This window comes from Salvelinus namaycush, chromosome 15 (genome assembly GCF_016432855.1).
Source record: "Salvelinus namaycush isolate Seneca chromosome 15, SaNama_1.0, whole genome shotgun sequence".
In the NCBI taxonomy this organism is placed as follows: Eukaryota; Metazoa; Chordata; class Actinopteri; order Salmoniformes; family Salmonidae; genus Salvelinus; species Salvelinus namaycush.
Genome location: NC_052321.1, coordinates 37730192 through 37756490, shown reverse-complemented (window position 1 = coordinate 37756490; position 26299 = coordinate 37730192). Strand labels below are relative to the sequence as shown.

Sequence of the window (26299 nt, the reverse complement as noted above, 5' to 3'; positions counted from 1 at the left end):
GTAGTACCCACAGAGTTGGCACCTGAGGACACTGAAGAGTCTGATGCTGCAAGAATCACTACAGATGATTTACACAAAGCTGAAGATGAATCAATTCCAATCATGCACATAGAAACTGAAAAGGACCCACAAACAGAATTGGTAAATGAGTTAGAAGAGGCAAGACCAGAACTTGTAGCCTACATTAATTCAGAAGAAGGTGTAGCTCAATTTGACGAAAAGGTGGTAGCAGAAGAAACCCCACAGCCTGATACAGAGAGTCTGGATGTGTCAGTCACAGACAAACTTATCTCCCTACAACCTCTCACGGAGTTCACTCTTGAAGAAGAGAAAGCGGAATTCCTGGATGTTGCGGAGGATGCTGCAGACAATGAGAATGCACCAGTTATAGAAACAATCACATGTGAGGTTCAAGATGTCACAGCTGCAATGCATGACGTTTCAATGTCGGAACCATCTGACGTTCTGGAATGTTTGAAGGATGTGCCTTCAGCACAGTTTGTTGATGGCCATGTGATCCAAGTACAAGTGACGGATGCAGAGCTAAAGTCAGCTGAAGAAATTGACGAGATAGTGCTTGAAGTGGGCTCATCTGATGCAAATGATCACAAGATTCTATTACCACAGGTGAACACTGAGATTGAATCAGATGAAGCAAATGTTAAGACAACCCTTGAGGTGGGCTCAACTGATGATCACGAGATTATAGTACAAGTGGCGGATGCAGCGTTAAAGTCTGCTCAAGTAATTATTGATAAAGTGCTTGAAATGGACTCAACCAATGTCACTGATCACGAGATCCAATTAAAAGGGTTGGATGTAGAGATTGAATCAGATGAAACAATTGTTGATACAGTTCTTGAGGTTGTCTTAACTGATGTCAAGGGTCATGAGATCCAAGTACAAGTAACAGAGGCAAATGCTGAGAAGGGTTCAGCTGAAGCTATTGTGGAGACAGCACTTGAGGTGGTTTCCTCAACCGATACTAAAGAGGTCATAGACGTTTGTGACAAAATGGAGGACGAAGGAGAGGGTGAGAATGCCACTGAGAAGATTGAGGACAACATGTTTGAAGAGGCCAGCAGTATTCTAACTCAGGGAGTTGTCCAACATGTACATCAGAACTCATCAGAAGACCCCAATGTTGTACCACAATCAAGTGAAAAGGCTGAAGTTGAATTATCGAGTGAAGCAGACGTTTCGAAATCACCAGATAGTACACCAGCGGTCGCAGTTATAGATAGTCAAGGACATCCACATGTAACTGCACAGGTGCAAAAGACAATTCATTTATTTGAAAACGACTTAGATCTTAATACTCAGGGAAATGCACAAGAACCTTCAGAAAAAGAAACTGAGCCCTCGATTGCTCTCGAAGTTGATACAGTATATGAGGATAAAAAAATTCCTGAGGCATTTGTAGAGCCCACTTTTGAATTCACCAGCATACCTGACGACACAGTTCGCACTACATTTGCAGAGTCTTGTTCACAGGCAGATGTGCAAGATGTTTTTGGAACCGAGGCTGAATTCATTATTGATGTTTCAGACTCTACTAGCGGGCATGAGAAGGAACTAGTGGGAATGGTAGTAGAATCAGCAAAGGAATCAGTGGAGTCGTTTGAAAAGAGACTATCTATTGAATCCCATGTCCATATCCATCTCCACATTAAACCCAGAGATGCTGGAGTTGTGTCCGCGGGATTAGAGTCACCACCACTTGCTATTTGGCCACCTCCAAGTACTACTGCAGAAGTTGCAGTGAATACTGACAGCCTTCTAACAGAATCAATAGAAAGTGCAAGTACTATTGCAAAAAGTTCCGTGAATACTGACTGCGTTCTAACAGAATCAATGGAAAGTGCTCAACTTTGTGAAGTCAGTCAAATTGAGCAAACCAGTGACACTACACCTCATGTGCCACTGCATACCCCACCTGCAACAGTGCTGTACACCCTAAACCCTGAAACAGAACAGGTAATGACCAATGCAGTAGGGTCTAACCCACACATAGAGGAAGAGAATGACCTAGAACTGTGGCTGGATGCTGAGGAAGATATTGGCACAGTAAAATCCCATATCTTGGAAGTTCTAAGCAAAAAAACAGATAGAGGAGTAGAGAAGACGCTGCAGGACAGTGAAGATATATTTGATATTGCACTTGAGCCTCAAAGCTTTCTGTCTAGAGGTGATACCTAATAAGACTGAAGCCATTCCACCAAACTGACGTATCATGAACTGGTAAGTCAGTCCTTTACATTTCTTGGTATTCTACTTTGTATTTAAGTAAGAAGAAGTACACAAATATAATGTCTCCTGAACTTGTCTCCTGGACTTTCTTCTCTTAGGTTTAACGAGCTAAAGGAGTGCTGGACTACCTGAAAGAGAAGATAGAAGTCCACACATGAAGGATGACCCACCACAACGGAGCTAATGGAGACATTCTTCAGATCGTTGAATACATTAATGTTAGTTTCAATGTTATTATATCAAAGTTTAACTGTATGTGTAATTACGTCTACTTATTTAAATACAATTCGTGTTCCTTTTCAAGGAACCATGTCATTTTATCAGAACTTGGAGGTACAATAATGTATATTATATAATATTTATGTTAACATTTTTGAAAATGTTTGTCCTGTTTGTCCTTCTATTACACAGAGTATATTTATCTGAGTTTAGTGTTCTTTAGCGTTAATGTAATTTGTGGATTGAACAGAAGCCTTCCATTTATCAACATATAATACACTTACATTCAACACAGGACATATGTACCCCACTGCTCACCAAAACAATGCAAAGACAAACTGTGATTAGATATACAGGTATGTAGATTTGTTCGCGATGTTACTGTGTTATCACTGTCTTCTGTCAGACACTAAATGTTTGCTCGACTCAGCACATACCGGTAATAGAACATTTGCTCTAGTCATGTGTAGTGACTGGAATTTGTATCATATTTATCATCATTCCTATGAATATTGCCATCCATCTTCATTATCTCACAATTATAGTTGAATTGCCAAGTTTTCAAACTATGCACTGCAATGGTTAGTTGACACAGACCAAAATACTACTACAAAATGTGTATTTTATCACGAGTTACGTGATGTATCGGTCACAGACAAACTTATCAACAGAACTATATTTGTGTATTCATTTTTTTGCCTGTGAATATACACGGAGTATACAAAACATTAAGAACATGACATAGACTGAGGTGAATCCAGGTGAAAGCTATGACCCCTTATTGATGTAATTTGTTAGATCCACTTCAAATTCAGTGTAGATGGGCAGGGCGGGGGGTGTGGGTAGGTTAAAGAAGGATTTTTAAGCCTTGAGAAAATTGAGACATGGACAAAATATTTAAAGATGCTATGCAGAAATCGCTCTGCCATTTCCTGGTTGCTAAATTTCTAATAGTTCGCTTAATTTAAGTTTATGTGACAAAACAAGCAAGTATAGTGTAGAGAAGCATTGTACCATCTAAAATATATTTTCCATAATCAAACATATTGTATTTTCAGCTGTTTGAAGCTGGTGTACAAAATTGAAAGTAAAAGACGCAAAAACGAAACTTAAGAATGGGAAGCAGAGAAATAGTGCACATGTAACAGATCTACCACTTCTTCAACTTTCTTTCAATGACAATGACAGATCTATAACACACATTTCTATATGAATTTGGTCAGGTAGTGAAAAAAGTGACATAATGCAGCTTTAAGTGCCTTTGAACGGGGTATAATAGTAGGTGCCAGGTGCACCAGTTTAAATGCGTGTCAAGAACTGCAACGCTGCTGGGTTTTTCACACTCAACAGTTTCCCATGTGTATCAAGAATGCTCCACCACCCAAAGGACATCTAGCCAACTTGAAACAACTGTGGGAAGCTTTGGAGTCAACATGGTCCAGCATCCCTGTGGGATGCCTTGCCTTGACACCTTGTAGAGTCCTTGCCCTGACGAATTGAGGCTGTTCTGAGGGCAAAAGGGGGTGCAACTCAATATTAAGGTGTTCCTAATGTTTTGTACACTCAGTATATATATATATATATATATATTCCTCTTTATCTTAAAATGTAATATTAACTAATAACTAAATGCAAAACATAAAAGAGTTGCATGAACATTTTCACATATTTCAAAGCTGTGAATGAAATAAATGAAAACTATTTACATCCGACTTGAAGGACCACTCTGAGCCTCTCGGGGTCTTTCTTACAGATGAGTTAAGGTTCTATCACTATGCTTCTACCTATACTAAATACAGCAAGACGTGATGACAATACGCAAGTTAGTTCAGTCTACTTTATTTTATCAAATCAAACACACAACAAACTTCATAAAAGGAGATGACAGCTGTCACCAAATGTATGTGCTGTAGATCTTCATGGCTCATATGAATGTGAATAACATTTGACATGGCAAGACCACAGACAATTGGCATCTTCTAAATGACCTGCGGCTCCAGGCAATAGGCTCAGCTTCTTCCAGACAAGTCACTGGGTTGAGATATCGGATTGGTTGTTTGAATTATTACAGTTTGCCAGAATGAAGAAATACACCGAAATGTATGTCTGCAAATATATAAATACGTACAGTGAATCAATACAGGCAATTTAAAGTTTAAACTCAAATATAAACACAAGCATATAAAGCCCCAAAAAACATGCATATATTAATGATGGGGATGTAATGACTCACCGATACGCATCAGTCCCTTATTCAAATGTTTAAAATAGGACTGCGTCGGTCCACGGACCCCAAACCCATCCAAATGTAGCATGCATCGGTTAGAAAATCGATTCAAACGTGACGAATCGCACATTCGAAATTCTTTCTACCTTCCCGAAAATGCCTCATATTTGTGACAACTGATGCGTCATCTCCTTCAGTGTCGAACCAAGCATGTAACTGTGTTGACAGTCATTGAGCTACAAATCATTTTGATTGTTGAATAACCCTAGGGAATATTATTATTATAATAATTTTGTTATTACAAAAAATACAAAAGGTTAAATAAATAAAATAGATACATCCATTAGGCATCTCCCAGTCCTCTAATCTGATTGGTGGACGGCATCACCTTGTCCTCCTTTGGGGTCGGCTGATTGGTTCTGGATGGTTGTTTGGTCCTAGGGCCTTTAGGAAGTTTCTTCCCACTTCCAGGCATGGTCACTGGTTTAATCACTGATTTAATAGGGGCCGTTGAATAGAGCCTCCTCTGTATACTGACACCCCACTGTCTGGTGGAGGTGGAATGACCAATGATAGCTGACAGCGATACAACACCGGCGCTGAAACATGGTGACACATTACGAAACATCTCGCTTCCTGTCTCCTCTGATAGTCCTCTGACGCTGTTGGGAGTGTGTGTTTGAATGACAGGTCCCACGATGAACATATAGACAGAATAGAGTTCTAGGTGGAGTCACATGCAGCTGGACAGGGTCCGACAGATTGACAGGGGTGAAGCCATAGGAACATGTTCTACTCCTCAAAAGGCTGCTGTATCCTCAGACGGCACAACAGAGTCCGGAGCATGTTATCTGCATGGATCGACTGTACACAGGAATGCAAAGAGAAGAGAAAACATAAGCATACTGACTAGCTAAATCAATACATGTGAAATATTGAATAATGATGGGAACAACATATCTATGGGTTTTATTATATTCAAAAGGACCCCATTATAAAACCTTCACATATAGAAATGCATTTTGGCAATGTACTGTACATGAATATGGCTAGCTATACTGCAGGGCAGGAAGATTGACCTTGGTTGAATGGCAATGCATGCAATAGCTAGCTAGGTAGATTACAATAAACGTTCTGGGCAACATTAGCTATGGTCATAGGTCACTATATTGTGGCTGTTTATGAACCTCACAATAAAGCACGAGAGTATCACTATCCCAAAATCAAACCTTCCATGACGTAGCTAAGGTTCGTGCACTAGCACTTGCAAGGTACTATAGCTAAATAGCGAGCTTCAAATGAATGAGGATGTAACCAGACAGAAGGGGTTAGTTATAAATATCTTTGATGTAACGTTAACGTTAGCTAACCCAAAGAAAATAACTCACCAAATCAGGCTTTGCAAACAAGAAGATGTTTCAATGGCTGTCATGTTAACATAACTACAGTATCTACGTTTAGTCACACTAGATCCGCTTGTTGTGCATAAAGTTTCATTTGAACAGCTATACTGTATTTTCTGGTTGTAGTGACGCGTCGTAGCGTCATCCTGAAACAAGGGATCCTGAACGACAGTACCCCCTGTGGTGAAACGAGAGACAATGTTTTCTGTTGCCTGGAGACTCCTGGAAACAGCACTGTATAGCACTTGGTTGAAATCCCAACCCAAAACTCTCACCTATATCTATTCTATTATATTTAAGGCGACCTACAGTAACACAGAGAAATAAAATGGAAAGTATTGATACAGCAACCGAAGGCAGACAACTGGATAAGGTAAAATAGAAATATCATGAATAGAGCTGACCTTATTCTACATGTCAGGGAAGCATGTTTGTTCTACACTTAAAGGACAATTTTCTTGCTCCCCACGTCACCGCAAATCGCATAGTGTTTGAAAATCACTGTTGTTAAACTGTTTTTGATGATGTCATCTGGTATAACTTTTTTACTTTATATTTTTTTCCATAAAAAACGTAATTTGTCGTTTACACAGGTAATGAAAATGAGGTTGAAAAGTGGTGGAGTTGTCCTTTAACATAACCTAACATATAGTTTTGTTTTTTTAATTTACCCCCTTTTCCTCCCTAATTTCGTGATATCCAATTGCGATCTTGTCTCATCGCTGCAACTCCCCAACAGGCTTTGGGAGAGGCGAAGGTCGAGTCATGCGTCCCCCGAAACACGACCTGCCAAACTGTGTCCCTTAACACCCACCCGCTTAACCCGGAAGCCAGCTGCACCAATATGTCGGCGGAAACCGAGTTTAACTGACAACCAAAGTCAGCCTGCAGGCGCCCGGCCCGCCACAAGGAGTCGCTAGAGCGCGCTGAGCCAAGTAAAGCCCCCCCCGGCCAAACCCTTCCCTAACCCGGACGAAGCTGGGCCAATTGTGCACCGCCCTATGGGTCTCACGGTCATGGCCAGTTGTGACACAGCCTGGGATCGAACCAGGGTCTGTAGTGATGCCTCAAGCACTGTGATGCAGTGCCTTAGACCGCTGCGCCACTTGGAGGCCACTAACATAACATATTTAACTTGTTCCACAACATTGTGCCCTGCTTAATGTGTCCCCAGGTGGAGCCCTGCCTTGAGAGGGACAGACTGAGGATGAGGGTCTCTGTGTTGGAGGAGAGTGTGAGGTCCTACGAGGTAGAGTGTAAAGCCAGCAGAGAGACGGTGATGAGACTGGTGGCAGAGGTGGCCCGGGAGAGGAGGAACACAGCAGGCAGTGCAGAGGCTCTCGATCTTCTAAGACTGGTATGTATCCATATGTGCATCCTTTTAAAACACATACACTTTTCACTTTGTGCTGATACGAGCTGTACTTTGCTGGCTCTGATATATATTTTTCTAGGGCAGTACAGCCTGGAATTGGCTCGTCTCAGTAGTGTACTACTGTCATCTTTGTTGTGTATAAGCATCAATTAATGTGTTAAATCTTTATACATGCATTATGTACAGTAAATGGTTATCTGTTGCAACTTTGCATTTCCTTGTCAAAATATGTCTTCCAGGATTTAGATAGTGCCTTGCTGACCAAGAGGAGCACAGATATGGAGAACCAGAGTCTAGCAGAGAGGCTGGAGGCCAGTCAGCGTGTGGTTGAGGCAGCCAAGCAGGAGGCAGGGTGCCTGGAGAGGCAGATCCAGGAGCTGGAAGGGAAACTCCAGACCAGCCAGGGGAAAAACCAGGCTACACAGGTAGGATTGCAATATTCCCAGGTTTTCCCAGAAATCCAGTTTGAAGGATTCAAAACCATTTGAGACCCCGTTCACAGGGGAGACTGCAGGCCCTCCTGGGGAAGGTAGGAGCTCTTCTGCAGCTGGGTCTCTCCATGCCAACTGAGGAGGAAATACTACAGAGACTCGGGGACCTCTGCACCAGGCAGGAACGTATGAAAGCGGTAAGTAGGGTTTTTTCTGTTCTTATACTACTACGTTGTTATTACATTGTGTGACAGTTTCAATAGGCAAGAACATAATATATTGATAGATAATGAATCAGGATTTTCAATCATTTTATAGCTGGAGATACAATGTTTGAACGATAGCCTAAAGTGGATGCGCATTGCAATAACCTTGAGTAGTTATTCTTTATCAGTAGTTATGTAGTTATGTTTTTAAGTTGTATCTGCCAATATTTCCTGTCAGATCATGGAGGAGATGGAGAGGAGGCTGTCCCAGGTCACTGAGGATGTGTCCAGGCAGACAGAGCTCCACCACAGTGCCCTGCAGAGAGCCCAGCTGGCTGAGCAACAGGTCACAGACCTCAGCGACAGGCTGCAGGGTTTGGAAGCTGAGCTGATGACTTCAGACGTGCACCGGGATGGGCTGAGTCATAACAGTCAGCTTGTGAGTGAGCACACTGGCAACCATGTAGAGTGTGCAGTAGGTGAACATCACACATTTCTCCACTGGTGCTGGGCCCCCCAAAAAATGATAATAACAGTCTTTATAACTAACGTTAGACACAGTATATAGAACATATAACTACAGTAGTATATAACACTGTTGATAACTCCATGCTATAGTACGCTATGGTAAATAATCCCACATTACCCAATCCCCTCCGAAAAAAATAATCTAAACAACTATAGCCTTGCCTTTCGTGAACCAACTCCCACTTGACTTTTTCCTACTAGCACTGGCTTTGCTACTTTATTGAGGAAAAATGTACTTACTATAACTGAGATGTGGTTGTCCCACCTAGCTATCTTAAGATGAATGCACTAACTGTAAGATGCTCTGGATAAAAGCGTCTGCTAAATGACGTAAATGTAAAACGTACACTGGGTGTACGAAACAATACGAACACCTGCTCTTACCATGACACAGACTGACCAGGTGAATCCAGGCGAAAGCTATGATCCCTTATTGATGTCATTAGTTAAATCCACTTCAAATCAGTCCTCAGGTCCAGAACAAATTCAAGGAAACACACAGTATTATACAGAGCCATGAGTGGATGGAACTCAGTAAGCCTGGTTTAAAAAAAAACGAATAAAATTACACTTCACAACGCCTCTCCCCCATGTGACCTACTTGTTGTGTGTATGTACTGACGGGTGTTAACTGATAGATGCACACACACACTACATGTTAATGTTTTTAAACGTATGTAAATTGTAAAGTCTTTTTTGTTGTTGTCTGTAATGTCTTTCTCGTTATGTGTCTGACCCCAGTAAGACTAGCTGGCGCTAATGGGGAGCCTAATAATTCAAAGCAAATCAGTGTAGATGAAGGGGAGGAGACAGGTTAAAGAAGGACTTTGAAGCCTTGAGACAACTGAGACATGGATTGTGTATGTGTGCCATTCAAAGGGTGAATGGGAAAGGCAAAAGATTTCAGTGCCTTTGAACGGGCTATGGTAGTAGGTACCAGGCACATCGGTTTGAGTGTGTCAAGAAATGCAACACTGCTATGTTTTTCACGCTCAGTTTCCTGTGTGTGTGTAAAGAATGGTCCACCACCCACAGGACATCCAGTCAACTTGACACAACTGTGGGAAGCATTGGAGTCAACATCGGCCAGCATCCCTGTGGAAGGTTTCAACACTTTGTAGAGTCCATTCCCCGCCAAATTGAGGCTGTTCTGAGGGCAAAAGGGGGTGCAACTCAATATTAGGAAGGTGTTCTTAATGTTTTGTACACTCAGTTTATAGGGTGCAGTAATGGAGCACGGGAGCAGTATACTATGTGTGGAAGCTTTTCTTTTTTTATGACCAAATCTGGAAAGGGACCTTAATAGGTCCAGGACTACTACGATCCTCATACTAAAATCATAATGGTACATTTACTGTAAATGGATTTGGATGTTTCTGGATTAGCAGAGATATTACTGCCCTGGCCTGTATTCACAAAGTGTCCCCAGAGTAGGAGTACTCATCTAAGAACAGGCTACCCTCCTCTTATTCGTTATGACCACCCGTACGTAAAATGTATGCATGTATGACTAAGTCTCTTTGGATAAAAGCGTCTACTAAATGGCATATATTATTTAAAAGGCTAAATTGCAGCACTCCAACTCCGAGACACTATGTAAATATGGGCCTTGTGTTTTCCCATGCAGTATGAGCAGTTCCTGGAACAGTTGTCAGAGAGGATGAAAGTAGACAGTATCGCCACTGACCTGGGCTACGACATGAGGCTACAGCTCATTCTGTCTCGGGCAGAGCAACTTGTCAAACTAGAAGGGACGGCTTTGGTGGAGAGCAAGACCCTGGCCCACAACCAACAGCGAAAGGTACACAACATGAAACTAGTAGCCACTGAACCTACAACTTAAGAGTGTACATATCATTTGTTTATAGTCAGAGGGTTGTTTGCACACCTTACATCGTTGTAGGTGCATATATAAAACAAAACTCAAGCACACTGGTATTTTTGTATGATCCACATTCCACATTCCACAATGTACAGTATTTAATGGATCGCACGCCAACATTTATGTCAATCTAGTTACTATCATTACTGTTCCATCTACTAGTATCATTGTATGTTGTGCTTAAACACCTGTTTACCATGTTTACCGTATACCATGTTACCTGCAGTTGAAGATCCAGAAGGAGCGGTTGGAGAGTAAGGAGCTCCACATGGAGCTGTTGAGGAGGAAGGTGTCTGAGCTAGAGGAGGAGAAGAAGAGTCGCTCAGCCCTGGCCATGCAGCGAGACGATGCCAATGTGACCGCCCGGAAGATGCAGGTAGCCTAGAGGTTAGAAGGGTGGGCTAGTAGCCAGAAGGTTGCTGGTTCAAGCCCCAGGGCGGGCGTAAAAAGTGGAAACTGAACCGGCAACTGAAGGGCTGCTGGTCTGTGATCCCAGGTACCATCTCCTGCCATTGTGCTCTTTAGCATGGCACTTACCCCCTAAAACTGAACCCCTAAAGCTCCACATCCAGGGGCGAGGTTAAGATAGGCAGAAGCCAAATTTCTGTTTATAACTAAACGGAAGATAAAGTATGTATTCTACTGTATCTAAAGTATCTATTCTATTCTAAAGAAGAAGGTGGAGCGACTACAGGAGGAACTGGGATCCAGTAAGGTCTCCATCACAGAGCTCAAGGCCCAGCTGTCACACACCAATGAGCTGAAGGTAGAGGGCAGGACAGCTCAGGCCCACACATCCTCTAGAGGCAGAGTCATATAACTTCATTTCCTGGCGACTTCCTGTAGCTACAAGATTACATATTGAGTTTGAATAAAAGTTGGTTATTAATACCCTAACCCTAAGCACTGTCTTATATGTAAATTAGGAATAATTGTTTAAAGACTATACTTTCTAATGTTATGTTGTTGTTAAGTAACATGATCAAAATACATTCATGTCCAATTTGGAATGATGTGTCTAAGCTCAAAGTCCTGGAGCAGAGTCAGACCAATGCTGAGCAGAGTAAGAGTCTGGTGGACCTGGAGAAGGGCAAGGCCAAGGTGGAGAAGAAGTTCAGCACAGCCAGGACAGACCTACAGAGCCAGGAGCATCTGGCCAGGGAGGCCCAGCAGCAGTTGACCAGCCTTAGACAGACCCTGGCTCAGCTCACGGACAGAGAGAGAGAGGTGGGGAGGATGGATGGATGGATACATAGTCGTATTAACATGCACATGTACGCACACACACACACACACACACACACACACACACACAATATAATTTGATTGAGGAGTACAGAAAAAGAACATCCGAAACCTGACTGGAAGTATGTTTACTCTGTTGTTTCAGTTGGTAGACTTCCGTATGGTGGTCTCTCAGATGTTAGGTCTGGATATCTCAGCCCTGGCCCTTCCAAACTATGAGATCATCAAATCTCTGGAGAGCCTGCTTCACCCCCACCATCACCCCCAGCATGACCTCCACCACCACTCCCTGGCCCTGTCCTGGCCCTGCCCTACCCACCACCAGAACCACCATCTCCTACAGCTCCAGGACCAAGATACCTCTGGGTCTGTCACATCCCTCTCAGAGGTCCACGGGCCCTGAGGCTCTCCTGTGAATGAAGCGTATATCTGCTCATCCCGAGGACTCTGCTCAGGACAGGCACCTGTATGATATGAATGATTTATTTAAATGATCAAAATCAAAATGTATTCATTTGAGATGCATCATATATCTTTTTGCCCATTGAAATTGGATTTGACATGAGTTTATGACGTATCCAAAGGTCAGATCCACATACTGTCAAGTCAATAGCACTGAATCAGCCATTTTGAATAAAAGACAGAATCAAAATGAGAATTTGGCATTCAATATTTGTGATTTAGGCTCAGATATACATTATATATATACATTTATATTATGTACAGAACATGTTAAGTAATCCTGGACTGGTATACATGTAATACTGAATGCACAGAGCCATAGAAAATACACAGTTGTTTTATAATTCGTTATAGTTTTGATTAATAGTATGTAGATAGTTTCCATATTTTCAATTAGAAAAATAACAACAAAGTATGTTCAGTACATTATTTCCATACGGTGAATGTTTTTAAAGGTTTCTTATACAGTCAAACAGTTTAGCGCAAACAACTCTCATTATTTCATTTGTTTTACATACACAATTCAGATTAAATAGATTCTTACACACAGTTACAGTATAGTTCATATTAAAAATTAAACTATTCAACACGTATCAAGTAAAAGCAAAGATTATAACTGCATGCCAAAATACACGTAAAAAATAAACGCAATTGTAAGTCATCTTAAAATGTTATTTTACAAATTTTCTATTGTTACAACAGGCAAATTCACAGGTTACATGTTCTGTATTGAACTAGGTGTCAAATGGCAGCTGTGTTTCAACTCAACAGTTCCAGCATCCAGTTGATATCCACTGACCGCAGTCAGAAACATTTTTTGGTTCTTACATGTGCTGCTCCAAAAATGCTTTCTCCGTCTATACATGACAGACAACTAAAAGATGACATGAGTGATTCTATCAGCCACAAAAGATAAGTTAAGACAGCTGCTGTACTCCGTCCACACAAAGAAGACACGTCCGAGATCAGCTTGAGATTTGGGTTCCTATGTTTCTTGCTCATGGCGGCACAAGGAGCCGAATGACGGCATTGCTTATCTCGCTATTCTTCATGGAAGCTGCAAAGTAGTGGAGCATTGAAACAGTTCCAATACAATTAAAAAACCCAGACTGTGATGATGTTCAAAAACCCCAACTGTCCTCCTCAGGTTCGTCTCCATGCCAGGGCCAGGCTGGAATATACCGGAAGTAATCTCGCTCGGCACCCAGAACCAAATGTTTGGTCTGTCATGATAGACTATACAGGAGGGGGCCCGTTGGTGTATTTGAGCATGGGGTAGAAGGAACGGGCAAAGTTATTGGACTGGCTGCAGCTGAAATCCCACTCATACATTGGCACCAGGCAGGTCATGCCCACCAGCAGCAGGAGGAGGAGCAACTGGAGGGGCACCGCCACCCACAGGACGCGGTACAAGAATGACGATGGTATCACCTCGGCCTCAGAAGGGGAGGAAGCGGACCCAGCGACGTTGGGAGACCTGATTAAACACGATACGGGGAGCACACAACAACACCAAGCCAAGTAGATTTAGGTTATGACACCTGTAAAGCTACAGATCTGCATCCAGACCACACATCCATCCATGTATACCTTATGTACTGTAATTAGATTCATTAGAATCAAAAAATAAAATAAACTATTTAGTTATAAGATATAAACTATCCCAAATGATCTTGAGGAACTACAGTATGGTAGTTCTTGAACTACAATTACGATGACAAACTGTGCATCTCCACAAACATGATCGAATAACCAAACGATATCTGTGATCAATACACTGACTGAGTCATTTGAATATCACTTGACACACATTTTCAAGAAACACAATCCTTTCAAACCCATAAAGTAAATATGTGGAGCTGACATTCCTTTCTCAAGGATGCGAGGTGTTAGGATGCGAGACAAAAAGTAGCAGTTGAACATTTAGATAGTCCTACAAGGTCTCTCTGATGAGTTCATATCCTGTTAAAAAGCATGCCAAGACAGGAGCATAGCAGCATAGAGCAGTCTGTTTTAAAGGGGGTAGCTGTAGCTCTGCTCTTCTTTTAGCATTAGTCAGCAGCAGAAGCATCGTAATACACCCTCATCTGACTGTGAAAAACATTGGCTGCTGTCAAACTGAGAGGACCCGAATCAGTCAATTCAGGAAGTAAACTCAAAACTGAAAAGCAATGAGGACTTCTTGAATTTGCTGAATTGATCCCAGCTCTGACAGTAACACTAAATTGCTACTAAATACGTTAAATTACCTGTTTGGACAACGCACAAGGGATGTCAAGTAACAAAACAACAGCTGAGAAGAGTTACAGTACAGTGACTTTGCGGCATGTAAATATGTGATACCTGATGTTGATCTGTTTTACGTAGCTCTGAGGTCTATTTTATAACTGTGAAATTAGCTTACTCTAAAATTATTAATAATAATATGTGTTTAGATAACAGTGATGTCTGTTTTACCCTCAGGTTTGACTGTCTAGACTGTGACCAAAATGCCCCCTAACACTTCACAAATGGAGACCTGAGAGGCGAGACCCACAGATGGCAGATTGAGGGGAGCGAGGGGGAGATGGTGGATTAGTTATGTGAAATAGAAGAAGAGATGTCACACACAAGAGAAAGAAAGAGAAAGGAAGAGAGAGATAGACTTGCTGCCATCATATTGTTCATTGCAGACACTTGCTGGCTTGGCAATTCAAAAGAAAAACTGTGTGTGCCCATCAGCAGTAGAAAAGGAGCGTTAAGGGCCCTGTATTAGAGAAACTGTTTACAGTATGTTAAGCACTCGCAGTGCATTCTGGGTAGCGTAGTTAATCAAGCAGCCGAGGACATTGGCGGCGAAGAGGCTTGCAAGTCTCATTATATTTTGCGGAACTGTAGTGTAAAGGATTTGTGGGTTATAACCACCACCTACTGTAAACCCCTAGCCTCTACATAGTATCTAGAATTGTAGAAGATGATGGAATTCATTTTTCATTAACCTTTTATGAACCTTTGGTAGTAAGTAAAAAACAGCACTCAGGGTTTTCTATCCCTGTATCGTACATTTTTTGTTGTTGTTGCACTGTAGCGTTGCCCTGTACTGTATGTGTGCAGTGCAGCACAACGGACTGCGGTTTCAGAACAGGTGTAACATGTTCCATGAGTTCCATTATCTTCTGGGTGTTCTAGAAACCAGGAGAAAGGTACCTGTGTGGTCTGTGTGGACTGCTCACAGAGGGTCCAGAGGTCTGCTGTGACAGACTACATTTGCCCCGTTGCTGTTTGCAATGAACAGGGGGGGGTAAAAGAAAGAAAGTATGTTTCAGTCCCAGGCAAATAAAGAACAAAGCTACCGATGAAAAGGAATTACCCAAAATGAAAGAATAGAAAGGCAGCAACAAAATCAGATGTGTGAAGGAAGGTGACAATAAGAGAGATAATTCAATGGAAAACAAGGAAACTGGCTTTTTTCAAAGTGTACAGCTACTTTGAACCGCTACAGCTGAATGGCCATGCTGTTATTTTGAACAGAGTGAATTCATACGCTGCTGAAGCACAACTTGTACTATGTCCTATATTATAGGATGAATGACTTGCTATGTGGGAGACAGACGTAAGACATTTAAGATATACATGTGCTGTATCTTAAAATCATTGAGATCAATCATCGGGATTGACTTAAAAAAACAAGTCATTACTTCAGAGAAAAACAAAAAGAAATTGGAGAATTGGATTGATAAAAACCAAGCAGGATTAAATGTTCTACTTTGTGTTTTCAGCAGTATCAAAGAGCCAGTATTCCTTGAGCACTACACTACAGGGACCTACAACTACAGAACACGAAAGAACGGAAGAACAAAACAAGAAAGAGTCGGTCAGGTAGAAGTAGAAGTTTAGGGGGCAGAATTTGGGATGTAAAGACATGTTGACTTCAAATGTTCAAATTTGGGTAGAAATTGAAGTCAAGTCAATCAAGAAGAGAAAGGGGGAAAGAAAAAAGGGGGAAAGAAAAAAGAATGAAAAAAGAGCGGGAATAACCATGTCTCCAAAACTCTGGTAGGTTTGGCTCGGGGAAAAGAAGACATGCAAGGTGTAAAGGTGTGGAAACAGGATCAGAGTGTGGCGGGAAAAGTATATCAGTCGGTGTACAGATCAGAGGTGAGAAGGAGAGGTCCTGGGATGGTGGGAGGGAGTGACTCTGCATGGGCTTAAACTGGAGAAAACTGGGCGTTGCATTCGGGGGCACAAGTGATGCACTGTCTGGGCCTTTCGGGGAGTACCAAAACACCTTCCTTCTGGTAGGGCACCATGTTACGCCAGGGGGACTACTATACGTTACCGATCGACGGCGACTTGGTGTGCTCCTGCCCGACACCGGGCTGATGGAACCAGAGGTGGTGTCCAGCTCATCAGCCGACGACCATGAAGACAGGTCCTGAGAGGAGAGAGAGAGAGAGACAGGACCGAAGGAAGAGAGCGAGAGTAGGGGGAGGGAGAGACAGAAAGGCAGAGACACACACACACAGAGGGAGGGAGGGAGGGAGGGAGGGAGGGAGGGAGGGAGGGAGAAAGGGAGGGAGGGAGGGAGGGACCGAGCATGAGAAATTGTGTTAGATACAGTAAAGGCTCCAAACTTTTCTCCTGTACTATTTATTATTGTGTAATTTGTACTGCATAGAGGTGCATTCAATTGCTCTATTTAATTGTACAGTACAAGCGCTGCTGTTCTGACCTGTTGGCTGCTGGTGATGTTCAGAATCTTCTCCAGCTCTCTGAGGTCTCTGGTCACCTCCTTGAAGAGGAGTTTGAGGCGGTTCCCGATGACGTGCACCTTCTCTTTGGCCTCCAGACAGTCGCTGCCATCGCTGTTGACCAGCAGCTGCAGGGACATGTCCTGCAGGGACGACACTTTCCTCTGGGAGTCCAGCAACTCACCACGGATTTGCTGTAGAAGGAGAGGAGTGGAGATAAAATGGTGGCTCAGGATCACTATCATAGTGCAAGGAGTCAGTGATTCCCAGAATATGGTTTTTGCATGTTTAAGATTGACTACATTGCAGTCAGATCTCTGATCTATAAATGACCTTGCATTCCAAACAACTAATCATAAAGGAATCAATATTAGAGATTCTGCGTCAAAAGGATCCCTAAAAAAAAAAAAACTGTTTAACTAGCCTCTCGTGACAAACAAGATTTGGTTCTGAGTTTCAGGATTACACATCAACATAATGCTTCTCTACCGACCATGAGTGTTTTGTGGTGATCGTGGAGGGTGTCGCTGTCCTGGATGGGGTCAATGGGAACAATCTCGTTCCTCCTGCGGTCAATGTTCTCCAGCCACAGTAGCAGCCCGTGACTCATCTCATGGAAGTCCTACAGGAGACGAGATGTGAATACAAATGCGAAGACGATGGAGTACTCAGCACTCTACGCCACCTTCTATCAAAAGTCATGGCTTCTACCAAAAGTAACATATTTAATATGTCTAACTATTGATAAACCTTGTTTTTGATGTCCAGGACATTGAGACTGTCTCAGTTGTCAAACATGCAAACAATATCTGTCCAGTTTTGGATCTTTGATTAAGTCAACAGTAGCCTGGTCTACTTCTTAATCTTCATCATGGAAATGCTATCAACAATAATTTACTGAAATTTGTTACAAATGACGTGAGTCACCCATGATTCACCAAACAACATTTTTAAAGAGGGAGCAAAGTACTTTGAGCATATGTTTTCATTTCAGTCTCCTCCATCTCCACTAACCAAAGTTAATTGCTAGGATTTTTTTATATTCATAATTTTAAATTAACAGCTGTACAGGTTGCCAAATTACAGAGGAGGAATTTCTTGATGCAGTTAAAGCCTTTAAAATCAGGGAAAACTCAAGCACTGGATGGCATACCAGTTGAGGTATATTATACTTGTTTTTATGTACTCAGAGGACTGCATTTAGCATGTTTTAACCACTCCAGATACTCAACAACAAGGTCTGATTTCACAATTACTGAAACAAAACCCAGGTGTTAAATATAAAGATCCAGTCCATAAAAAAGATTGGAGGCCCCTTAAACTTCAGTGTTGTGTCACGCCCTGACCTTAGAGAGCCTTTTTATTTCTCTATTTGGTTAGGTCAGGGTGTGATTTGGGTGGGCATTCTAGTTTTTCTATTTCTTTGTTGGCCGGGTATGGTTCCCAATCAGAGGCAGCTGTCTATCGTTGTCTCTGATTGGGGATCATACTTAGGCAGCCTTTTCCCACCTTTAGTTTGTGGGATCTTGTTTTTGTGTCGCTGCCTGTATGCAGCACAGAACGTCACGTTTGTGCTTGTTTGGTGAGTTTCGATTTATTAAAATATGTGGGACTCTACGCACGCTGCGCCTTGGTCCATTCATTTCGACAAGCGTGACATGTTGCGATGCAAAAATTCTATCAAAATGCATAGCACATAGAATTAAAGGTATTGTTGGATATTATTCATCCTAATCAGATATGTTTTTTTCATGATACATTGGAGATAATAACAAACACGATTTGAGAAAATTAACTGCAATTTTTAAAGGAGCAGTTGACTTTGTCTTTTCGATAACTAGGTATTTTTAATTTGTCTAAATTTGCACTAAGAATCAATGCCAGATTCAACAACAGAACACTATGAAAAATTTGGGAAACCAGGCCTAGTATTCATAGCTGATTTTAAAAAGGCTTTTGATAAAGTATGACTGGAATTTATATATAAATGCCAGGAATATTACAATTATGGAGAATCTCTTACGCAATGGGTTAAAGTTATATATAGTAACCCTAGGTGTAAAATAGTAAATAATGGCTACTTCTCAGAAAGTATTAAACTGTCAAGAGGAGTAAAACAATGTTGTCCACTATGGGCATATCTATTTACTATGGCCATCGAAATGTAAAAATCAGATCCAACAATAATATCAAGGGACTAGAAATCCAGGGCTTAAAAACAAAGGTGTCATTGTACGCTGATGATTCATGTTTACTTTTAAATCCACAATTTGGATAACATATAAAATAACATTTTATAAAACAGCATCATCTTTGTAAATTATATCATAAATAGGACTGGTGGAGTTGTCACACATGTAGCTTACAAAAATATATAGACATTTCTGCTCTGTTTCAAAATGATAACCAACTAATTGCAGCATTGCCACAAGTGGAAGGGGGAGAAGGTAAGGAACTTGTCTGTTGGCCCTGCATTTAAGACCAAAATTGGTTAAAGAAAATTGTGATTAATAAAAAGTATACCAGTTTAATTTAAGGACACCAAAATTGGCAGCTGTGCCATACAGGTTGCAAAATAGTTGAAGAGATTTTCGATGTACTGATTCCATGGCACATGGTTTATGAACTGACGAAAAAAACGACACCGGATTCAAAATGTAAGAGTTTTTAAATTTAAATTATTATATCAAATTCTTGCAACCAATAGAATGTTATATATATGGTGGAAACAACCATCCCAGCTCTGCAGATTTTGCTGCGAAGAGACAGAATCATTAGATCACTTGTTTTGGTACTGCCCATATGTAGTTTGTTTTTGGTTGCAGGTTCAGGGAAAGTCATAGTCAATCGATCAATAATATAATACTCTCAGCAAAACATTTTCTTTAATTTACAATCTGTAGAAACTATGAGAATAGAAAGGTTGGGGACTTTTGTGAAACATCCCAGCACAGTTGAAAAATATATGGCTAATAGAAATCAAAATGTATGGTATTCAGAGATAGATGGGAGGGGTTAAGGGGAGCTGTGAAGGGTGGGACATAAAAAAAACACAAATACATTTTAAAAAACGAACGTAAAATATACTGTGTCCGTAAAATGTATATAGTGTATATATAAGCTGGAAGTAGAAGCCTAAGTATTGTTGTCCATTAGTTTACTCCAAATAAGGGAGGGATGATAGAGTTAAGGGAAAATAATAAGGAAGGAAAATATATAGAAATTATATATTTCCCCATAAATACTGTATATGGGGGATAAAAAATTATGCAGACAATTACATTGATAGAAGCCACTATCTATATGCAATATTAAAGCTGATCTGCCCCCTAAAAGCAAAACAAACAAAAAAACTGTAGCCTGGTCCCAAATCTGTTTGTGCTATCTTGCCAACTCCACAACGGCCATTTGAGTTGGCAAGACAGCACAGATCTGGGACCAAGCTAGGTATATAGACAGCTGGACACCTACGTGACACTGCATGAGGGCATTCTGTAGTGCTGCCCTCCACTCCCCTAGAGAGGTGCCAAGTCTGTCCCAGCGGTTGTTCATCTCTTTCAGCCTGGCCTGCAGGTCCTGGCATTCCTCTGTGGCAGACTGGACAAACTCTGCACTGCACAGGTTAATGGATAGCACAATGGCCTTACGCTTGTCAACAGCCTTCTGCAGCTCCTGTAGAAAGACATTATGGAAAGAGATGATTGGAGATTGTGTATAATATCAGCAGAGTCTTTAAAAAAAAGTGACATGAGAATTAGGGTTGCAAAATTTCAGAAACTTTCCCTAAGATCCCAGGTTAAGAAATCCCAGTTAAAGGATTCCCGATAACTAAGAGGGAATAAGCAAGGAGGGAATCCTCCAACTAGGAACCATCCAACCAGGATTTCTGAAAAACCTGGGAACTTTGGGAAAACCTTGCAAGCTTTGTAATCTTAGTGAGGATGCTAAACACCCATTTCAGGACTCCGAGGGCAAAAAGCCAATAGTCAAAGATCACCTTGAATTTCTTGATGCGCATCTCGATGGTCTGGATGTCGGTGCTGAGGTCCAGGCTCCGCTGCTGCTCTAGCTCCGCCGCCGCCTGGTCCAGCCACAACCACACGGCATTGAGGTCAGAGTTGAACTGCTGCCACTGCTGAAGGTTCTGCTTCAGACGCATCTCTTTACTGAGGGCCTGGGCCTGCAGCAACTCCCAACGTTCTATCACACCTACACCCCAGGGGTGGAAGAAAGGGGTATTACAATGTATAAACGGCATTATATAATATAGCTATACTAGATTTATCCATCTCTTTACTGAGGGCCTGGGATGGGGCAGCAACTCCCAGTGTTCTATCACACCTACACCGCAGCGGGAATGAAGGAGTATTTTATTATTTATTTGGTAATGGGATATATACGTAGTTATTTATTATATCTATGTCTAACTATCTCTTTACTCAGGGCCTGAGACTGCAGTAACTATCCTACAGTATAGAAGGAAGGAAAGAAAGGGTATGAAATTATTAATTTGGTAACGGGATATGTGTAGTTTATCTATGTCTATGGCTAGTTATATATTTGATTATCGGCTTTGAGTAAAGCCAGTGTGTCTATGTATGCGTATGACTCAACAGTACACAACGTCAGCTACTACAGCAAGTGAAATCACTTCAACACTTAACAAAGAGATGCCGTTAGTTTCAGAATGGGTGGCAAGGAATAAGTTAGTCCTAAATATTTCAAAAACTTAAAAGCATTGTATTTGGGACAAATAATTCACTAAACCTCAACTAAATCTTGTCATAAATCATGTGGAAATTGAGCAAGTTGAGGTGACTAAACTACTTGGAGTAACCATGATTTGTAAACTGTGATGGTCAAAACATGTTGATACAACAGTAGCTAAGATGGGAAGAAGTCCGTCCATAATAAAGCACTGCTCAGCCTTCTTAAAAACACTATCAACAAGGCAGGTCCTACATGCCCTAGTTTTGTAGCACCTGGACTACTGTTCAGTCGTGTGGTCAGGTGCCACAAATAGGGACCTTGGAAAATTACAATTGCTCAGAACAGGGCAGCACGATTGGTGCTTAAAATGTGTACACGGAGAGCTAACATTAACAATATGCATGTAAATGGAGGAGAGATTGACTTCATCACTACTTGTTTTTATAAGAAGTGTTGACATGATGAATGCACCGAGGTGTCTGTCTGAACTACCAGCACACAGCTTGCATACCCCACAAGACTGGCAAAGCACAAACAATACAATTATAGAGACAAACATGTGAAAAATACTGTACTTTATTAATGTTTCAATGAAACCCACCAAAATCAAATGTCCTCCAAATCAAGGTTTCACAATTAATGGTACCCTTAAATATTATTGTAAATAACATCTACCAAAATTAAGCCAGGAATTATATTCCACTTATTTAAGTTTATCTAAGTGTTAAGGAACTATATTGAGCCATTACATCACTTCCTTTTTCACTAGGGTATAAAAATGAGGTAACACGCATGCATTATCCCTTTGTCATCCAACACCATGAAGAAAAGAAAAGAACTGGCAGTTCAAAAGGGACAGATGGTCGTAGACCTTCATTAATCTGGTAATGGCTACAAGAAGATCCACAAACGATTGAATATATGACTGAGCACTGTCAGGGAAATTATTAAAAAATTCTAAAGATATGGAACAGTTGAAAACCTCACGGGTAGAGGACGCAAATGCATTTTGCCCCCCAGGATAGGGAGGAGGATTGTGAGAGAAGCAACAAAATCCCCAAGAATCACTGTGCAAGAATTGCAGGCCTTGGTGGCGTCTTGGGGTCACCAGGTTAAAAAAAAGCACCATCAGAAGCCACCTCTACAACCACAGGCTCTTTGAAAGGGTTGCCAGAAGAAAGCCCTTAATGACCCCAAGACAGAGACGCAAGCGCGTGGAGTTTGCCAAACGTCATTTAAATTATGATTGGAAGAAGGTGCTCTGGTCAGGTGAGACCAAAATTGAACATTTTGGTCAGATACAGCATCGGCATGTTTGGCGACAAAACAGAGAAGCATACAAGGAGAGGCACCTCATACCCACGGTGAAATATGGTGGTCGGTCAGTGATGTTTTGGGGCTGTTTTAATTCCAGAGGTCCAGGGGCACTGGTTAAGATTGATGGCATAATAAATTCCACCAAGTATCAGGCAATTTTGACTGACAATCTGGTTGCCTCTGCCGGAAGGCTGGGACTTGGCCGTATGTGGACTTTCCAACAAGACAATGACCCAAAACAGACCTCAAGATCCACACAGAAATGGTTCTGTGACAACAAAATCAATGTTCTGCCATGGCCATCTCAGTCGCCGGACCTCAATCCAATCAAAAATCTGTCGGCTGAGTTGAGGGCAGTTGATAATCGCAAACCCAAGAATGTGAAGGATCTGGAAAGGATCTGCATAGAGAAATGGTCCAAAATCCCTCCAAATGTGTTCCTTAACCTTGCCAAACATTACAGGAAAAGACCATGCTGTTATCCTTGCCAGAGGTGGTGGCACTAAGTACTAAATGAGGAGTGCCAATAATGATGAAACCTTGATTTTGGTGAAATGTATTTTGTATTAAATAATTGTATGATTGTGGTGGGTTCCATTGAAGCATTAATAAAGTGCAGTATTTCTCACATGTTGGTATTTTGAGTTTATCTCTATAATTATATTGTTTATAATTTTTTTAAGTATTGTTTGTGCATTGCCAGTCAGGGGTGGCAGTAATTTTGGAGCCACTGTATGTGGTAGTAGAGTAGAGGCCTGAGGGAACACACTTAATGTGTTGTGAAAAGTGTTATGAAATGTAATGTCATGTAATATTTAACATTGTATATAACTGCCTTAATGTTGCTGGGATCCTTAATAAATACAAATACAAACATTTATTTGTAAAAATATTGAAAAACATAATTCCACGTCGACATTATAGGGTATATTTAATCAATTTTAAATGCAGGCTGTAACACAACAAAATTAGGAAAAAGTCAAGGGGTGTGAAAACTTTGAAGGCACCGTACACAGTACAGTATCAACATCTGAAAGCCAAACGTTACCTGTTGTTTGTGAATCACCACCAATGGGGTCAGCGAGTCCTGAGGCCTTGTCCTCCTCCCCCTTCAGCTCGTAGCCCACCCTCTTCACCGTGTCTATACTGCCACGACACTCGCCCAACAGACGCATCTACACAACACGACAGGACAGGCAGCGGATAGAAAGCATGTCACTGAGATGTTCACATCATGTAATCCCGCTGAGTAGATACTTATATTACAAACCACATGATTTATGTAGATAAAGACACAATGTTTCCTAAAGACCTTCCATTGAGACATACAGTACCAGTCAAAAGTTTGGACACACATACTCATTCAAGGGTTTTTCTGTATTTTTACTATGTTCTACATTGTAGAATAATAGTGAAGACTTCAAAACTATGAAATAACACATATGGAATCATGTAGTAACCAAACAAGTGTTAAACAAATAAAAATATAATTGATATTTTAGATTATTCAAAGTAGCCACCCTTTGCCTTGATGACAGCTTTGCACACTCTTGCCATTCTCTCAACCAGCTTCATCTGGAATGCTTTTCCAACAGTCTTGAAGGAGTTCCTACATATGATGAGCACTTGTTGGCTGCTTTTCCTTCACTCTGCGGTCCAACTCATCCCAAACCATCTCAATTGGGTTGGGGTCGGGTGATTGTGGAGGCCAGCTCATCTGATGCAGCACTCCATCACTCTCCATCTTGGTCAAATAGCCCTTACACAGCTTGGGTGTGTGTTGTGTCATTGTCCTGTTAAAAAAATGATAGTCTCACTAACCAGATGGGATGGCGTATCGTTGCAGAATGCTGTGGTAGCCATGCTGGTTAAGTGTGCCTTGAATTCTAAATAAATCACGACAGTGTCACCAGCAAAGCAACCCCCACACCATCACACCTCCTCCATTTTTCACGGTGGGAACCAAACATCTCACATTTGGACTCATCAGACCAAAGGACAGATTTCCACCGGTCTAATGTCCATTCCTCGTGTTTCTTGGCCCAAGCAAGTCTTTTCTTCTTATTAGTGTCCTTTAGTAAACTCATCAAAAAAAGAAATGTCCTCTCATTGTCAACTGCGTTTATTTTCAGCAAACTTAACATGTAAATATTTGTATAAACATAACAAGATTCAACAACTGAGACAAACTGAACAAGTTCCACAGACATGTGACTAACAGAAATGGAATAATGTGTCCCTGAACAAAGGGGGGTCAAAATCAAAAGTAACAATCAGTGCATTAAGTACTGCAGTGCATCTCCTCCTCATGGACTGCACCAGATTTGCCCGTTCTTGCTGTGGGATGTTACCCCACTCTTCCACCAAGGCACCTGCAAGTTCCTGGACATTTCTGGGGGGAATGACCCTAGCCCTCACCCTCCGATCCAACAGGTCCCAGATGTGCTCAATGGGATTGAGATCCGGGCTCTTCGCTGGCCAAGACATTCCTGTCTTGCAGGAAATCACGCACATTGGTGGCATTGTCATGTTGGAGGGTCATGTCAGGATGAGCCTGCAGGAAGGGTACCACGAGGGAGGAGGATGTTTTCCCTGTAACGCACAGCGTTGAGATTGCCTGCAATGACAACAAGCTCAGTCCGATGATGCTGTGACACACCGCCCCAGACCATGACGAACCCTCCACCTCCAAATCGATCCCGCTCCAGAGTACAGGCCTCGGTGAAACGCGAATCCGACCATCACCCCTGGTGAGACAAAACCGCGACTCGTCAGTGAAGAGCACTTTTTGCCAGTCCTGTCTGGTCCAGCGACGGTGGGTTTGTGCCCATAGGCGACGTTGTTGCCGGTGATGTCTGGTGAGGACCTGCCTTACAACAGGACTACAAGCCCTCAGTCCAGCCTCTCTCAGCCTATTGCAGACAGTCTGAGCACTGATGGAGGGATTGTGCATTCCTGGTGTAACTCGGGCAGTTGTTGTTGCCATCCTGTACATGTCCCGCAGGTGTGATGTTCGGATGTACCGATCCTGTGCAGGTGTTGTTACACGTGGTCTGCCACTGCGAGGACGATCAGCTGTCCGTCCTGTCTCCCTGTAGCTCTGTCTTAGGCGTCTCACTGAACGGACATTGCAATTTATTGCCCTTGCCACATCTGCAGTCCTTATGCCTCCTTGCAGCATGCCTAAGGCACATTCACGCAGATGAGCAGGGACCCTGGGCATCTTTCTTTTGGTGTTTTTCAGAATCAGTAGAAAGGCCTCTTTAGTGTCCTAAGTTTTCATAACTGTGACCTTAATTGACTACCATTTGTAA

General features: G+C 41.9%; 2 protein-coding genes across 2 annotated transcripts in view; one reads left to right on the top strand and one right to left on the bottom strand.

The window, feature by feature from the left end:
• The first annotated feature begins 2411 nt into the window (after window positions 1–2411).
• On the top strand, window positions 2412–12169 carry ccdc170 (coiled-coil domain containing 170). Its single transcript, XM_039009136.1, has 10 exons — window positions 2412–2468; window positions 7274–7456; window positions 7714–7899; window positions 7977–8111; window positions 8362–8550; window positions 10267–10440; window positions 10748–10897; window positions 11195–11287; window positions 11545–11748; window positions 11912–12169. The coding sequence occupies exons 1-10, from the start codon at window positions 2412–2414 to the stop codon at window positions 12167–12169; spliced, it is 1629 nt and encodes a 542-aa protein (XP_038865064.1).
• A 125-nt stretch (window positions 12170–12294) lies between these two features.
• The window catches only part of syne1b (spectrin repeat containing, nuclear envelope 1b), a 131597-nt gene continuing 117592 nt past the window's right edge, over window positions 12295–26299 (bottom strand). The window contains exons 144-151 of the mRNA XM_039009135.1: window positions 24034–24160; window positions 20956–21167; window positions 20430–20630; window positions 17452–17580; window positions 16940–17152; window positions 16547–16642; window positions 15415–15485; window positions 12295–13705 (exon numbers count right to left, since the gene is read on the bottom strand). Of these exons, the coding sequence (XP_038865063.1) occupies window positions 13465–13705; window positions 15415–15485; window positions 16547–16642; window positions 16940–17152; window positions 17452–17580; window positions 20430–20630; window positions 20956–21167; window positions 24034–24160 (1290 nt within the window). The 3' untranslated portion in view covers window positions 12295–13464. The remainder of the gene's footprint in view (window positions 13706–15414; window positions 15486–16546; window positions 16643–16939; window positions 17153–17451; window positions 17581–20429; window positions 20631–20955; window positions 21168–24033; window positions 24161–26299) is intronic.